General features: G+C 40.6%; 1 protein-coding gene and 2 long non-coding RNA genes across 4 annotated transcripts; 1 reads left to right on the top strand and 2 right to left on the bottom strand.

Moving 5' to 3' along the window:
* The first annotated feature begins 677 nt into the window (after nucleotides 1-677).
* Nucleotides 678-4,831, top strand: LOC138960100 (uncharacterized). 2 transcript variants are annotated; one of them, XR_011453886.1, is made up of 4 exons: nucleotides 678-1,269; nucleotides 1,828-1,984; nucleotides 2,218-2,482; nucleotides 3,501-4,831. It is a non-coding gene; the product is annotated as an uncharacterized lncRNA (long non-coding RNA). The 2 variants fall into 2 exon arrangements; XR_011453885.1 differs by having other exon boundaries at nucleotides 680-1,984.
* On the bottom strand, nucleotides 2,151-6,948 carry LOC138960101 (uncharacterized). Its single transcript, XR_011453887.1, has 3 exons — nucleotides 6,606-6,948; nucleotides 4,854-5,073; nucleotides 2,151-3,825 (listed from the first exon to the last, which is right to left on the bottom strand). It is a non-coding gene; the product is annotated as an uncharacterized lncRNA (long non-coding RNA).
* Nucleotides 6,949-8,493: 1,545 nt separating this feature from the next.
* Nucleotides 8,494-15,259, bottom strand: LOC138960099 (baculoviral IAP repeat-containing protein 3-like). The gene is made up of 2 exons (XM_070331847.1): nucleotides 15,114-15,259; nucleotides 8,494-14,443 (listed from the first exon to the last, which is right to left on the bottom strand). Exons 1-2 carry the CDS (start codon nucleotides 15,135-15,137, stop codon nucleotides 13,703-13,705), a joined length of 765 nt encoding a protein of 254 aa, XP_070187948.1. The 5' UTR covers nucleotides 15,138-15,259; the 3' UTR covers nucleotides 8,494-13,702.
* Between the last annotated feature and the right edge of the window lie 2,535 nt (nucleotides 15,260-17,794).

Below are 17,794 nucleotides of genomic sequence, written 5' to 3'. Positions count from 1 at the left end.
TCCATCACTAATACGCTATACTGCTGGTCTTGTCAGTCAGGCCGGGCCAACTGCTAAACACTGTTCCCTTTTCTTCTTACTTTGTGTCTAGTACTACTTTAACATTTTGTTGTCTTATGTGTCTTCCTTACCACGGAAGCTGCCTGTTATTTATTATTTTCTTATGTACAGTTTTTTTGTAATTCTATGAATAGGAAGGTTGCCCAGAGTGCTTACAAAAAAAATTGGCAAAGAGAATAACATCGATTTACAATTGCCCGTTAAAAAAGCTAAAACTAAAAAAACATTTTAAACATACTGCCAGTGTATCTGCTGTGATAAGGACGGTTGTAATAAAGGCCTGTACTTTTGCCACTGACTCTTGCACAAGTATTCGTTATTGCTTCTTTTTCGCAGTATGTTAAAATGCAGAGTTTATAGTGCCTAAATCAGACTCATGAGAAGAATGTTGGTTTCTCTGCTGTACTGTTTTCACGTCCATGTGCAAACGATCTGTGTATTACACCAATGAGCATGATAAGCCAATGTTTTTTGTTTTGTTTTTATTTGTGTATGTGTCAGTGTGTAAGATGTGTGTGTGTGTGTGTGTGTGTGTGTGTGTGTGTGTGTGTGTGTGTGTGTGTGTGTGTGTGTGTGTGTGTGTGTTGGGTGTGTGTGTGTGACTTGTCTCACGGGAACTGTGTGTCAGCTGATGATTAAAGGACAAGTCCAAGGTTTTGAAATATCTCCAAAAGCTTGAATATCGAATGCCAAATGTTATAAACATCTCAGGAAAAATATTTTAAAAATTATTAAAAATTTTGTTGTTGTTGTAATTGAACATTTATTATTGGTGGGCTAACCAAGACAAGCCGCCTGGGGTCATGTTGTGGTCACGTGATTTTTGGTTCACTGTGACGTCGGTTCACTGTGACGTCACAGTGTTTGTTTTGGTTCAACCAGCGTGGTGTTCATGCATGTGTAAAAGTGATAACTGGGTCCGGAAGAATGCCTCGTAGGTGTGCAGCCGCAAACTGCAAAAACACGCAAACAACAAGCGGCATTTCCTTCCACAGATTTCCTACCAAAAACCTAAGTTTGTTATCGAAATGGGAGATGTTTCCACAGCTAAAGCGTGCGCATTTAAAAGTGTCTGGCAAAAGCAGGTTCATTTGCAGTGAACATTTCGTGCAAACCGACTTCATCAACTTTGAGCAAAACAGGTTGGGGTTTCAACCGAAAAGAGTATTGTCGCGATTGGCAGTACCCTCCGTTCAAAGCTGCTTGAAGGTCAGTGTACTTTGATTGTATGTATTGACGTCGAAGCGCCACAGGCAACACTGTTGCATAACGGTCTGAGCTGAGCTGTGGAAAATGGGGGCTGGGCAGGAACAAGAGCGGGTGGGGGTGATAGGGGTGGGGGGTGGCGCGGCAGATTAAGAGTAACACGTTGTCAGTTTTTTGTGTGGAGACATTACACAATATAATGTGCCAAGCGTGGGGTAAATATGATCGCAAACTCCAAATGTAAATCCATGACATTGACAGTGTTTGCTTGAATTATAATTCACTATGTATAAAATATCTATTGTAAGCGTGCAGTTTTTGCTACTGAAAGACGAGAGATGTGAGAATCGTGCATGTGATTTGTCTGCATTGACTGAGACACGTAAAACCAGCTTATGTGTTGAAACTTACGCATGGATACACACATGATAATATCCATACGTCTTTCAGTGGGTATTTCAATTTTCAATGTTCTGAATAGGTCAATAGACAATACCAGACCAAGCATACTTTCAAATCAAATTATCATTAGACTAAGTGTCTTTCTTCTTTGACTTCCAGAGGAAAAGGGAACTGTCACGATTCCCAACGGCAAACGATGAGAACAAAAGGACACTCCATAACAAGCCCTGCTGTACTTGCCGCTGTCACGAAAAACCGCCAGTCATCAAAATATTTGCCTGTGCACAGACAGTCAACCCACAGCAATGTGAAAGGTGTACGTACACACACACACACACACACACACACACACACACACACACACACACACACACACACACACACACACACACACACATTGATACACACACACACACACACACACACACACACACACACACACACACACACACACACACACACACGCACATGCGCGCTAAATATAGAATTTCATGTTTTTATTATGAGCATGAAAGTTGCAAAGGATGAAGTGTTCTCTCTGTTTTAAAGGGTCACAAACTGATGATAAGGTAGGCCTACACCCAGCACCTCTTGTTCACATGAAAAAGGTTGACTTCTGCCAGCAGACGGATCCTGAAGAACCCAAAGGAAACCGACAACCGCTAGCAGTGCATGAACATCTTTTCAAAGTTATGGAGGAAGAGCCCGTCAGCGAGTCAGACGAGGAGGAGGGAATGGTGACAGATCGAGAAAACGAGGACTGGGAACTCAGTAACCAATCCGAGGAGAGCTGTGACGCAGTTATCACTGGAAGGTACAAGCTTTTGTCATGAATCTTCTGTCGCTGTTTCTTAGTTGAACATGGGGAAATGCCCAATGTCCCGTTTCACGCTTAATCACGAATTTCGCTATATCTCATGTACATTGTTGTAAACATTTCCACCCCCCACGAAAGAAAAAAAAAGATAAAAAGAAAGAAAAGGGAATTTATGCAACAGATCATGTCCGTATGTGATTGTGATGTATACTATTTCTATGTCGTCTGCTCCTGAAGCAGACAATGTTGTTTTGGAGCAACCCGGATGACACGGGGTGGGGTGAAACAGAGGATGATGGGTACATTATTAATATAGCCCACAATCATCCTGACTGTAAACAGTGACAGCCGAAATATTAGCTGAGTTTTTGAGGAGTAGAAAAGCGACAATAATCCCGGCGAGTATCATTGTTTTTTAAGCTTTTCTGTTTTGATATCGTACCACTATCATGGGCTTTCAATTGAAGTGAAAAACTTCATGAGAGTGGTAGTTATAGTGTGAAAAACCTTCCTGTACTACTCTGCAACAGTTCTAACCTACTTTGGAAGCGTGGGTATTTGTTCCTTCTGTCAAGATGGTTGAACGTGCTACAGTTTTGTTTGTCGGACACTCGCATGCACGAAGACTTGGGGAATTCCACAAATAACCTCTGCTTTCAGTTTCAATGATCTCTCCCTTATGAGTATGTTTCTGAGTCATAAATTCACTATCTGATGCAAAAGTTTTGACAGACCTGAGTTTAGGGGAACTCCTACTCTATGTCCTAAAAAAGATACGTAACAAAATCAAATCTTAGAAATTAGAAAAATATATAATAGTGAGGGTAAATTTCTAAAAGTTTAACTTCAAGCAGTTCATTTAACCAAGAAAGGTAGTGAACGTTGTAACACAAGAGGGGGGGGGGGTATATTTAATGTACCCGTTATACATTCATACCGATGCATATCACCACAAACAGTTATTTCTTGAGTCAAATTCATCGATTTAATTTGTATTTCTATTTGCGGGGCACAGGCTATGCTGACCGGCTCACAGAGTATCTGATGCGGGAGTACACCAACAGCCCCAGGAACCTGGAACTAAGTTTGTGGGATCATGTGGACCATGTACCAGACCACCTGGCATCCCAGTACCATCGTCCCACCATGCAGGAAGCTGTTCAACACAGGGTCACACGATTCCCTCCAGCTGGGGGAGTTTGAACCCCACTCTTCCTCCGTCTGGGAAAGTGTCCCTGATCGTTTTCACGGCACAAGCTGGTAGAGGCACCCTGATGCTTTTGCCTAGAAAACCCCAAAACCATCGCACCAGCTGCCTGTAGGCGACATATCTGTATTTCCTGCGAAAGCAAGAAAGAAACAAGTGGTGTAAAGCAATCCCAGAATAACATTGAACACACTGCATTTTTGTCACAAATATAATATAGGCAAATATTTAAAATCTATATATCAATAACCCGTAGCAAGAAAATAGATTACAATTTCATACGAAAATCGTATAGAAAGCGTGTGGAGCGATTCCTTGAAAATGATTGCTGAGATCTTCATGAAACTTTGCATCTAAAACCTTCCAGAAGATGTCTTCCTTTTTTTCGATAAATGTCAGGCGGAAACCTCCTTTTCTTCATCCATAAATATAAAGATATGACATGTTCACTTTAGAAATTTGTGTTGGAATCTGTTATGTAGGTATACTGTATGCAGGCAGTTATCGAACTATGACCAATGTCCGCCAAGTTCTATTACTGTAGGCTTTCACCAACGATCATCAGCTACACACCCATTCTAAGCAATGAGGTACATTTCCGATGTCAAAACTTAAGAAAAATGAACAAGCTCTAATCATACTGATAATTATGTGGATAGGGTGGATTAATGTATTAGTTAATTATTTGTCAGGGGAGTTACAATTTTGTTCGTCATTTTTTTTAATCGGAGTACACCTGTCGTGGGGAGTAACTTTCTCACGTATGAGTAGAGTAACATATTCGTACGAATTTTTTACTCCGGAGTAAAAATCTCGTAGGATTAATATCGTGCTACACCGGCAAGTAAGAAGTGTACATACTGAAGAATCCCACATCAATTAAATTGTATCTTGAAAAGTTTGTGGGTGGGTGTTCAGTCTTACAATAGGTTTTGTATTTATTTCACACAAATGCTATTGTTTCCCAGTTGCTGTTATTTTCCACTGTTAATGTTTATAATGAAGATTTAATTAGATTCGATGTATTTGTGTCTAGTTTACGTATCCGATCTGTTTATTTGTGTAATACAATGTACTACAGGGTATTTCACTCTCTTGTCAGTGTAAGAATATGCAAATATATCCGAATGATAATCTTCTGATTTGTGTTGTGTTACATACTCATGCAGATCGAAGTGCAGACGCCCGTAGTCCTGCTTGTACGCATAGTATGCGGTCTCCAGGCAGTAGATGTCCAGGCACACGGTACGAAAGCCAGGATGTGCTGTGATGCAGCCTACCTGCTCTTCCAGGCCTTCTACCTTCTGTTTGATTTGTCTGACGTCGTGGCAACACACACTCAACAGAAGTTGGCATCCGGCAGCAATGTCCGCACTGACACCTGAAACAGTAATCATAACAGCATGCCCCGTTCACATAGGAGACACACACAAAAAACGGGTGATTCTTATGTATGCACAAAACTTACCATGCTTTACAGAAACAACACGAACAGTACCATTAGTCGCGGTTTCACAATGCATGCAGTGTTAGTACCCTTCGAGTGAATCTAAGGGTCGCTTTTTAACACTGACCACACATCGTGACTGACCTGGCCACTGTGAAACAGAAACAATGTCCTGTCTCCTCAAGGTGTTTGAAAATACTCCTGCACTGTCTTTTGAACACAGTGTCCCATGTTGCGAAACAAAACAGACCAAACATCAATCAAAAGAAGGGAACTGTTGTGTATGCATTTTTTGGATATTTCTGAGAAAGCATCACATTCACAGAATTCGATTTCAGCCTGCTTCTGTTGGAGCCTGGGGAACATAGCCACTACACAATGGTCGCCTCATCACGGGTATCGCGCGTGCGCACACACACACACACACACATACACACACACACACACCCACACACACACACGCACAAACAAATTAATCTTTGTTCATCTGACTGAATTATTTATTTTCAGATCTACGATAGATCTTCCTAGTTTTTCTGTTGAAATCGGGCACACGCCATTATGCCCCCCCCCCCCCCCCCCCCCCCACACACACACACACACACACACCCTCCTATTCAACAGAACGAAGATTGTTTTGAAGAGTTCTTCAAAAACATACCGCTTCACTCAAGATTAAATTCTGCACTGATTTATAAAAAAAAAAAACACGCTTTGTCTGCATCATTCACAACAATCCTTGGTATCGTCCCAGAATTGGCTTTCGTTCATTTTCAATGCCTACTCGAAATGTCCTTCTACCTTTGAAAAAACTATTTCCCAACCTCCCTACTGACCAAACAACATCTCTGGCACGATTTCCTTCCTAAAATTAATACCCCAAATCACCACTTTTAGACCATAACTCATGTCCTTCCGTCGTTTTACAAATCGTATCATGGCAGATCTAAAATACATAAAAAGGTTACAGGGGCATAGGCACATGTAAGGCAATATTCCTGAGATAGATCTCTGAATATTGAAATCACCGCCGCCATTTCAGAAAGCTCCCTTTTACTGTTTTGTGGTTCCATGCATTACCTAAAACGAAACACTGTGTCTTACTGTCACGAATCAGTGAAAATATCATCAACATCAATGTCATTCTGTACGAGAAAATGGCATTACGCAATTTGACTTCCTATCAACATGTTTTGTTGTGTAAACGGAAAAAAACCGTGCTTAGAATTCCCAGAGGGGAAAGAGATCGTCAAGTGAAGGCAACACTGCAGATACATTTATTCTGAACTGTACAGTCCCAAGTAAAATATCCAAGTGGTAAGAAAACAAGACGCTTGAAAAGCTCAGCTTAGCATAATCATGTCATGCTAACATACCAACAGAAGCACAAGAACTGATGAGTGGAAAACGCACATGACTTTTGATCTAGCATGCAGAAGATAGCGACAACAATAGTAATCACATACCAGTCAGTGTTGCCGATTCTGCATGCTGGCTCTGTTACGAGCAGCGTCTTGTGGCCTTCTTTCCTCGTCTTTCTTCCGTGGTTCAAACTGGTAAGGAAGAACGATAGCCTGGCTCAAACGTGGTCCGTCTTACTCCTCCTCTTCCTCGCTGCTGTAAATACTGTGAGTGGCCATATTTGTTCGAGCAGTGTGTGACGTAGTAAACACGTGTGCAAAAGGTCATGAGCCAAGACTGCGCGCGCGGTGGAACAATTCGGAACAGCAAAAAAAGGTTTCAAAGTATACTTTTGGGGCTTCTGTGTTCATTTTTACACATACAATTGTGGTTAATGAATTAAAAGTGTCAACGTATCAAAAGTGACCCTAAACCTTGGACTTTTCCTTTAAATGATGTGTTTCTCCCACAGTTTGAACCATGGAGACTAACATCGTTGTTGAATAGAACATCTGTGTTTTTCTGATGCACTGAAGTCATACATTCATGGGTACGTCTTTACTTTCTTGAACAACTCGATTTACAGGAGTTGCATTGAGCTTTTCTCTTTTGCTTGGTCGTAGTCAACAAAGTCACACCCCAACCAGTGTAATGGTAGCCTACAAGTTCCTTCTGTTTATTTAGTTCATGTTATTGTGGCACGGTGTTGTGATGCGATAAACTTGAGCAGATTTAGATTGCTGACGACGTGGCGACTGACTCACTTTAATACTGTTATTTGGTTGCGATCGTGTTGAAATATGGTATTGACATTTTTCTTTAGTATAATTGTAAATCGTGGAAATCACAAACAATTTGGTGGTACGCGCTATCTTTGGGGGCTCGGTAGCTCAGTTGGTAGAGGCACTGGACTTGTGATCGGAAGGTCGCTGGTTCGAATTCGGGCCGGGACGGACACGGGTCAACTTTATGTGCAGACTCAGAGACGGAAGCCATGTCCCACCCCCGTGTCACCACAGTGGCACGTAAAAGACCTTGGTCATTCTGCCATAAGTGCAGGTGGCTGAATACACCTAAACACGCAGACACCTGGGTAGCGCGACCCCGTTGCTGCTAGCTTTCCACTGGGAGGAAGCGACCCGAATTTCCCAGCGATGGGACAATAAATAAATGAAAAATGAAAAAAAATGGAAAAATGAAATGTTTGCTGTCATTAAATTTATTGTCAATTTAAAAAGCCATATTGTTCTGTGATTTCTTTGTTACTTACTCATACAATAAATTCCTCTTGTGGTCAGGACAAACATCTACAAAGCGTGTGTGTGTACTGGTACAAAAGAGCGAGTGTGTGTGTGCGAGTTCAACATTATATTACCGTGCAATGACGGTGTGCAGTGCTCCCCCCCCCCCCCCCCCCCCCCAAACGAGCAGTGGGCAAGCAGGATTTCTCCCTTTCACCCAACCACAGGTTATTTACCCTCAGCTCTGCCTTACAGACACTCCCTCTCTCTGTCTCTGTTTGTTTGCCATTTGTTAGAATTTTGTATTACAGTATTCAGATGTAAGGACAGGTTGTAAGAATAGGCGTACGTAGCTTTAAACCTCTATTCTTGTAAAATAAAGTTCCATCATCAAGTTCCTCTCTCTCTCTCTCTCTCTCTCTCTCTCTCTCTCTCTCTCTCTCTCTCTCTCTCTCTCTCACACACACACAACCTCCGCATATCGATAACGATACCTAAATAGGCAGAACATGTTTTCAGTACTAGTGAAAACCCACTTTGGATTTTGGTTATACCTGTTAGCTGACCGAAGACGATACAACTCAAAGGTCACTGTATAAACTGGACCAGATACCAAGGACAACAGACACAAGACATTGACAGAGACAGACAGCGATGACAACAAAGCAAGTAAGCAACAACATACATGTATTCAAAAATAGAAACGAAAAAAAATTGTTTTAACTATATTTTTTCTGTGAGTAAACCCCACTCATTTATGATAACTTACATTACATACAACAAATACAAATAAATCGAATAGGCCGCTTTTGGGTAATTTGGGAAAAATATCAAATGACTGAAGTAAATTTAACACCACAGCAAAAGAAGAACATTCAAAACTATATATATATATACAACAATCTCACTGTTACCTACTACAATCTCTACTGATAGGTTTGCCTCTAATATTTATTAATTACGATATCTAAATAATATAAACAACAAAAATGTTTTAGCTTTGGCTTTTAAAAGGTACAGCTGGCAGATGAAACATCATTTCAATGACTGTGTAACCACGGCATAAAAAAAATCGTTTCACTCCAAAATTCAGTATTTGCCAAGTGAACTGAACAAAGGTTTTAGTTTGTGTGGTTGTTTTTTTCCTCCAGTGTCTGCACATTCTTTCCTGTTTTTGTTTCCTGAAGGGCTTAACACAGTGCATGAGAACTCTTACAACTACCAGAGCAATGAGGACGTTCAACGATACGTGTCCAAAAACGACATTTTAAAAGGTCTTTAATATACGTCAGTCAGTCCAAAACAACTGGGTTTTTTTAAAGTTTGGCAAATGAATCTAATTTTGCTTAATTCAGTTGATGTTTCTAAACCCATACAAGCTAGTGATCTGCATAAAACTGCCTGACAGCTGTTTCTCACAACCACCAGTTCTCTCCACGAAAGTTGCGAAAATAACCTGCCCCCTCTTCCCCCTTCTGCCTGAAACCTCGCGACAATTGACAGGAATAGCAATCAAGGGACGAGCCTTGAAATCCTGAGAACATGCGCTGTTAAATTAAAGACAGGGATGTTTTTGCTTCAAAACCCGTTTTGAATATGGCATACATTTTTCGACATGACAACACTGGAAACCCATTTCTGAGTCAGATGTCCACTGAGTGCCGTTCACGACGCATCGCGAGACAAGGGAGGTAAATCAGGGAAAGCCATCTTTCGTTTCTCTTAGACAAGGGAGGTAAATGGATTGAAAATGAATTCAAGCTGTTACATTTTAGATCAGAACCTGACGGAAAGTGTGAAACCACTGCTGTCTGTTGACTGATCTTTTGACGAGTCGCCTGACCAGGCATTATACAGACCCTCAGCTGGCAGTATGGGCTTGCAATTAATTCCAACACCTAACATGCAGCTATAAAGTATTAATTTACACAGCAAACTTTTAAGTTTTTGATGAAATGGAGAATAAACAAAAAATATTACTTCTGGGTACTTGATTTCCGTAATTATAGACTCAAACTGTAGTAGTTTGCACCGTATGCTTTTCGCTACATCGGAACTTATGAGAATATGAACATTTCCACCAGAGTCAAACCTTAAAACAATGACATAACACGACAAGTTTGACGAAAATGATGACAAATATGATTCTCTCAGCCTTTAACACTAGAGCTGTGTGCACATGAATGTTGAGACGTTTCCGAACCAACCAGCACCCTGTTTGCCGAGACGACATCATCATCATAGACATCAAAATCATCTGCTGTCATTGCTTGCACGTTTTACTTCATATCTGTCAGTTTATGTACACGTACATTGTGCCATAATGCTGCTACCGTCATATTGGCAGGACTGGTTCTATTACTAGCGTTGCCCAGAATTTCATTATAGCTGTTAATGCTTGAGTAAAAACTGTGAGTGTTCACAGATTTGTTTTGCTTAGAACTGCTTGTGCAATGGGAGTTACCAGGGATTCTACAAATACATTCTACTTTAATTACAAAAGGTAGGTGTTTAACATTTATTGCAATCGTTTTTCAAATTTCTGACTTTAAATTATTAGAGGCCTGCACGTTTTGCTACACTGGTGTACACTGCTCTGTGTTTGATGTTTCACCTACCACCACAAATACACTGTAGTAGATTGAACAAAACAAGGCTGCATAAACATGGAGGGATGGGAATGGTAGCTTCTGCGACTAAGCAAAAGCCGGTTTCCTCCTCGGTGTCAGAAAAAAGTTACAGACAATATATCGCTAGAGTGAATGGTGTAAGGGTGTTATATAACCTTGTTACAAATTCTTCATACAGAAAAAAAGTGTTCATAAAAAAATATCAAAAACGTTGAAACTGTGACAAACACTACAAGGCCACTAAATATCCAGCTGTCAAAAATTGTTTTTAGCTAATCAAATGACCTCTTCATGGGTAATATGCAAAACAGGAGGTCACCCACCATCATTGCAGTGAGAATACTGATTTACATCAAACATGGCCACAATGCATTCAGTTTCATCAGAGCATGCGATCGAGGTCACATCAAAAGGGACAATATTTACACCTCAATGCCAGGTTTGTTTCACGGAAAAAGTGGAACGTAAAAAACAGGTACCTCATGTTCTACTAACTTTTCAAAATTTGAAAATGGCATTAGATAGCACACAATTGTCAGAAAACGCAAGGGTTGCTTATATCTACACTTTACAACTGAATATGCAGATGGGTTTGTCTGTGCACACCTACAGGATGAACATTATCTCAAACACAAAAAAATACAAAAAGAACTCAAAAGCCCACTGCCACTGCCAGAACAAAACATAAAAATCCACAAAAAATAAAAATACAACATCATCAAATCGTCCTCATCATCACATGCAAGACATGATGACAAACAGAAAACAAGAGGGCTGCGCCTTTCAACACAGTCTTGTTTTTAACACTTTCCAAACAATATGATAGTTATTACTCTGGACCATTTCCATCATGGATTTGTCATCAAAAAAATGTGCAATGACATTCCTGCCATTGCAGACAAGCCACTTACTTAATGTAGATAAGATCAGCGGTAATGCTTGTCTAATGTGTTATCTTGAATAAATGATACAAAATACAACAAAAACAATACACAGAAAAATAAACAAAGGACTGAATAAAACTAAAAATTTAAATCATGAATGTAGTACAACCAGACTTCTGATAGATTGGACACACTCAAAAATGTTAAGCGTATACAGAGTTGCAAAAAACAGGAAATCACTGCTACATTTTCTATTTAAAAGCAATGGTGCTAGATGGAAATTATATTGATTAGATAAAAAATGTTGAGGTGGATGTTAGAAAGGGGGTGTGAAGTAGAGATAGAAGGTTCACGCCATCGCTGACTGAAACTGAAAAGTGCGTGCACAATTAAAAGGCAGAATAGTACACTTTACTGCTTTGTTTTCACAGGTACATGCCATTTCTGACACACTTCTTTTCATGTTATGGTCATCTCTGACGCAAATATTCAAAACGTAGCATCTTGAAAGGGGGTGAGAAGTAGAGATAGAAGCTTCATGACATCGCTGACTGAAACTGAAAAGAGCATGCAGAGTGGAAAGGCAGCATAGTACAATGTACTGCTTTGTTTTTGTACTAGGTACATGCCATTTCTGACACACTGCTTTTCATGTTACTGTCATCTCTGACAAAAAAATTTAAAATGCAGCATCTTGATAAGGGGTGGGAGGGAAGTAGAGATACAAATGTAGACGCCTCACGACAACGCTGACTGAAACTGAAAAGAGCATGCACTGTGGATCAGGCACAATAGTACGGAATGCACTGTCTTGCTAATCACAGGTACATGCCATTTCTGACACACTGCTTTTCATGTTCTGGTCATCTCTGACGCAAAGATTCAAAATGCAGCAACCCCTTGCTAAAACCACGTACTGAAAGTACAATATATAATCTGTGAGAAAAATATCAGTACAATGGGTTTGAGGAATTGCCTTATTCTTGTTGGTATCTCTACCACAAAAAAAGAGACCCAAACTCAAGTTCCCAAGCTGGTCAGAATGTTTGGAACTCAGGTTCAAGCAGATAAGGTACATCGAATAAAACAAATAAAATATCAAGACCAGTAACAGAACAAAAAAGTCTAGCCTGACACTGGAGTAATGAAGTATCAATTTTCAAAAAAAGCTGTTCAAATAAATGCCACAAGCATTGATCACACACAATATGACCATGAACTAGGCTGACAGTCTGAGAGCGTTTTAATGCATGATGTTCAAAGTGACACATTGAACTCATCAAACTTGTCAATATTTGTTTAGAAGCTGTCTTTACAATAACAGCAAAACTCACAATTCATGAGTTATAACTTCAAGCACTGAATGAAGACTCCGCACTGTTTTGTTCCAGTTTTATGTTGATTAATTGTTATAAGGATGTCAAGTTCAAATTGTGATGCCTTTGGTAAAACTTTTCATTGTGTTGCAATTTTTTTTATAATCACAGACTTTTAAATGCAATTTTCTGTTTAGGGATAAATGTCTTAGGATCTAGTAAGACACATATTAAGTTCTAACGCCTCAATGGCACTTAATGATGAGGTGAAAAAAATGATAAACAAAGGAAAGAAATGAATGCATTAATTATTGTGCACTATATCACTCAGCTATGAGCTTGCGAACTTGATGCTAAATGTACGTAACATGATGCACAAGACTGTGACTATGCAGTACGCTCAAATCTTAATGACAGAAAGAAACGAAATATTCTGCTCAATTCGAAATGAAAATGATTTTTTCTCAAATCAGAGAAAAGGTTGGGTAGTGCTTCTTTTCTTTTTTTTTTTTTTTTTTACACCAGATACTCAAATCATGCAAAATGAGAACTTTGCAACAGGACATATTCATTTGTCTTACGGTCTCTGTTCATGATCAAGCTTTTCAGCCCAGAAAAAAGACAAAACATCCTGGGAGTTCCTGGAAAGTTTCATCTTACATGACTCAGGCACTGGTGTGACTGTAAGACTCCCTGCTAGGCCTTCAAGTAACACAAAGATTCAATTGTGTGCACAACAACCAATGCATTCATTTACACCTTCGCTGAATACCGTTACGCATGTTATACAATGGGGAAAATATCTGCAAGTAAATCTGTGATGAAATATGTTACTACAAGCACTAAACAGAATTTCTCAAGTTGCTTCTTAGTAACAACATCACCTCCAATCTAAGTTTCTTGAAGCACTTTGTATTCATAAGCTTTCAGTGTGACAACTGTTACTAATAACTTTAAAAAAATAACAAGACATTTACAAAAAAATTGAGTATGAATCAAGTCACTATGAAGAGAATAAGATTCCATATCATGACGAGTTTTACTCACAAGAACATTTTCCCCATTGCATTACGTGCCTGTACGTTACAAACTTAGGCAAGGAAGGTTCTGACATCGGCCAGAATGGTCTTCCTGCAGATAGGACAGGCGCTAAACTGCTGACCACAATCATAGCAATAAGAATAGTGACCGCAGGGCAAAAATGTGATGGACACTGGCTTGGAGTGACAATCTCGGCAAAGCTGGCGTTCCTTCAGGCGCTTGTTTTCCGAGCGAAGAACCTGCAGCTTTTGTCTCAGAAACTGAGCATCTTTCCCGCCACTGATTTTCCGTTTTGCTTCCCTCGGGATCTCTTCTTTCCTGATAACTGGTGATGGCAGCTCTGTAGCCTTTAATTTGCTGATTTGGTTAAATTCTGAACGCATCTCTGCCTCCTTTAATCTGCTCGGGGGTTCAGGCTCCGCACAGTCTGTCTGGAGGTCATCATGTTTGCTGGAAGAGGTTGTCAAGTGTCCGTCATTTGCGTCATAATATTCCATAGACCCACCCTCTGATTCTCCATCACTCCCGTAGTAGTCATGTTCCCTTGGTTTTTGTAAAGGGGGTAAACTCTTCCCCCTCCTTTCTAAGTCCAGCAGTTCTTCCACCTCAATCATCACAGTGGGCGCCTGCAAGGGCCTGTTTTCCAGTTGAAGCTGTTTCGCAGCATGAAGAATCAGGTCTAACCTGTCAAAGCCCATGTCCTGAAGAGCAGCTGCAAATGGCTGCTTCAGGAGATCTTTGTCTTCAGGAAGCTCCTTTGTACCAGGACCTTTGCCGACAAACTGGTTTGCCTGGAAAAGAACATGAAGACTGATATCTGTTCACTTAAAAGACCGTTGGGTCGAAATATCTGTGAATGTATTGTTTTGTCAATAACAAACGTTCCAACAACCTTTCTTGTTTTTTGATTATGAAAACTGATAGCCATAGAGAGTGTGCGTGTATCACAGTGTGTGTGTGTGTGTGTGCGTGTGTGTGTCTGTGTCTGTGTGTGTGTGTACGCGCATTAGTGCCTGCAATATCAGAAGTAGAAAAAAAACAGAAGGGGGAAGCCACCGCGTCTGGTTTAATTCTCTCACACCAGGAGAGTTACTTCCCTTGAAACTCAACGAGCGTTTTATCAGAGACCGTAGATTACGCGTCTCTATTTTTAACTCTGTCTACTCATAGTCATGCATAACCTGTTTATTTGCGTTGTCAAAATATATATTGCGAAATGCGACCTAGAAATAACGTGGCATGATGAGACAAGATATGTAGTATACATAGTTGTCAAATAAAACAGCATCTAACATTGACGCCTTTCTTTCAACTTCGTCAAAATGCGAACTACTGCGACCGAGTAGAATTTCTACTGATTCAATATGGCGACGAGGAAGCGTTACAATTTCAGAAGCTGCTTTTCTTCGGCGAGTAAACACACTAGTCATTTCACCAAAAAGAATCAAATAGAGAACTCACTGGTATCTTTGAAGCACAAGCCATCGTGTTCTGGTCCAAAAAGAACGTCTCCACCCTTCTTCAAACTCAGACGAACGCTTAAAAACACAGCTGACCTCGCGGAAAGCTAACAGCAGACTGACGAGAAGCGGATGAAACGACGCGGAGTGATTTATATATGGTTATTTTTAAATAAGCGGGAATCTCCGAACTTACCTAATATAAATCTTTGCGTCGATCTTTTCAAAGTCGGTTGAATTCAATATAACGTTTTACATTGTTCACCCTATATAGACCCCGAGTTAATACGAAAGTAAACAAAAACTGAGCGAAACATCCGAGATACGATGAATGCAAACATGATAGTTCCTGGGAATGATATCCCCGGATGTTTTTTTCTTTTTTTCGTAAAAGTTGAGGCGGCACTGTCACACCCTCATTTTTCAATCAAATTGATTGAAATTTTGGCCAAGCAATCTTCGACAAAGGCCGGACTTCGGTATTGCATTTCAGCTTGGTGGCTTAAAAATTAATTAATGACTTTGGTCATTAAAAATCTGAAAATTGTTAAAAAAAAATTATAAAACGATCCAAATTTACGTTTATCTTATTCTTCATCATTTCCTGATTCCAAAAACATATAAATATGTTATATTTGGATTAAAAACAAGCTCTGAAAATTAAAAATATAAAAATTATGAACAAAATTAAACTTTCGAAATCAATTTAAAAACACTTTCATCTTATTCCTTGTCGGTTCCTGATTCCAAAAACATATACATATGATATGTTTGGATTAAAAACACGCTCAGAAAGTTAAAACGAAGAGAGGTACAGAAAAGCGTGCTATCCTTCTCAGCGCAACTACTACCCCGCTCTTCTTGTCAATTTCACTGCCTTTGCCATCCCCCCGCGGGTAAGGGGGAAGAATTTACCCGATGCTCCCCAGCATGTCGTAAGAGGCGACTAACGGATTCTGTTTCTCCTTTTACCCTTGTTAAGTGTTTCTTGTATAGAATATAGTCAATTTTTGTAAAGATTTTAGTCAAGCAGTAGTATGTAAAAAATGTTAAGTCCTTTGTACTGGAAACTTGCATTCTCCCAGTAAGGTCATATATTGTAGGCCTACTACGTTGCAAGCCCCTGGAGCAATTTTTTGATTAGTCCTTTTGTGAACAAGAAACAATTAACAAGTGGCTCTATCCCATCTCCCCCCTTTCCCCGTCGCGATATAACCTTCGTGGTTGAAAACGACGTTAAAACACCAAATAAAGAAAGATGCCTACGGTCTTGCTGAAAAATTGCAGTGCGTTCATTTTCATTCTGTGAGTTCGACAGCTTGACTAAATGTTGTATTTTCGCCTTACGCGACTTGGTGGGTTTTTTTCAGTTACGGAAAGTGAATGTTTGTTTGTTTGTTTGTTTGTTTGTTGTTGTTTTTTTTTTGCTTGTGTGTTTGTTTGCTTGCTTGCTTACTTGTTCGTTTGTTGTTTGTTTGCTTGTGTGTTTGTTTGCTTGCTTGCTTGCTTACTTGTTCGTTTGTTTGTTTGTTTGTTGCCTGCTTGTTTGTTTATTTGTTTGTTTGTTTGCCTGCTAGCTTGTTTGTTTGTTTGTTTGTTTGTTTGTGTGTTTGTTTGCGACTCAGTGTTGACGAATAAGGCTTGACTGAAAGGCTTAAGCTTGAATCCTTTTTATACATCAAGACATAAAATCATGTGATAAGCGCGGCCGGATTATCAATTCGTAAACCGTACTGAGTGGGCCTACTATTCGCAGTACCGACAGGTTTCGTCAGCAAGACCCTATATGCCCTGAAAAGGACTTGACCAGACTTGTTATAAACCTTTGCACGGTGTTTCAATCTTCATACGCGATCCGTATCATAAGTAAACGACAGAAAGTTTGTGAAGGCGACACGCAAAATGCTTCCGCGCCCACTTCACCCGAAACAGAGATGGACTTCTTTCACAAGACTTTCGAAACGAACCGCCGTGAAATGGCAGCAGTGGGAATTCCCGATAGTACTGGTTCTTCACTGAGCGCGGAACTTTTTTCCCTCCTGTCAAGTCTGTATTCAGTCACCGTGACAGGCAGCCTCTTCCTCTGTCTTACTCCTTCTCCCCGGCGGCCTCCATCAAACACACACACACACACACACACACACACCGTGCACACACACACTGGCACTGACACCGTGCCGCACACACACACCGTGCACACACACCGGCGCACACACACTGACACACACCGGGCACCGCAGGGGCGGACCTGGGGGGGGGGGGGTTCCTGGGTGCCCGGAACCCCCCCCCCCCCATCCGTTTTTTGTTTTTTTTTAGTAAAAAAATAAAGCGCTTTTGCTTTCCTTCCTTCCAAATGCAACATGCTTGAAACTGACGAGAAGGTGCACATATTTGTACACGCATATTTACTGAATAGATACCTTGTTATCTTCCAGGAGAGGCCTCCGATTGACCTAAAAAAATAAAATTCCTTGAGCATCAGGGGGGCTTCGCCCCCCAGACCCCCCACCAAGGCTTTGCCCCTGGACCCCACCGGGGCCTCAGCGGCCCCTGGACCCCTGCTCCAATTTGGAACCCCCCCCCCCTTACCCACAACTAGATCCGCCCCTGCACCGGCTGACACACACACACACACACACACACACACACACACACACACACAAACACACACATACACAGACA

Source organism: Littorina saxatilis, linkage group LG2 (genome assembly GCF_037325665.1).
Source record: "Littorina saxatilis isolate snail1 linkage group LG2, US_GU_Lsax_2.0, whole genome shotgun sequence".
In the NCBI taxonomy this organism is placed as follows: domain Eukaryota; kingdom Metazoa; phylum Mollusca; class Gastropoda; order Littorinimorpha; family Littorinidae; genus Littorina; species Littorina saxatilis.
Note: the sequence above shows the minus strand (reverse complement) of the source record. Positions and strands in the feature narration are given on the sequence as shown.

Excerpts from the sequence above, each read along its gene's own strand:
- LOC138960099 (XM_070331847.1), bottom strand. The coding sequence starts at position 15,137 with ATGGCTTGTGCTTCAAAGATACCA. Across the intron at positions 14,444-15,113 it reads CTTGTGCTTCAAAGATACCA|GCAAACCAGTTTGTCGGCAA; the intron begins GTGAGTTCTCTA and ends GTTCTTTTCCAG.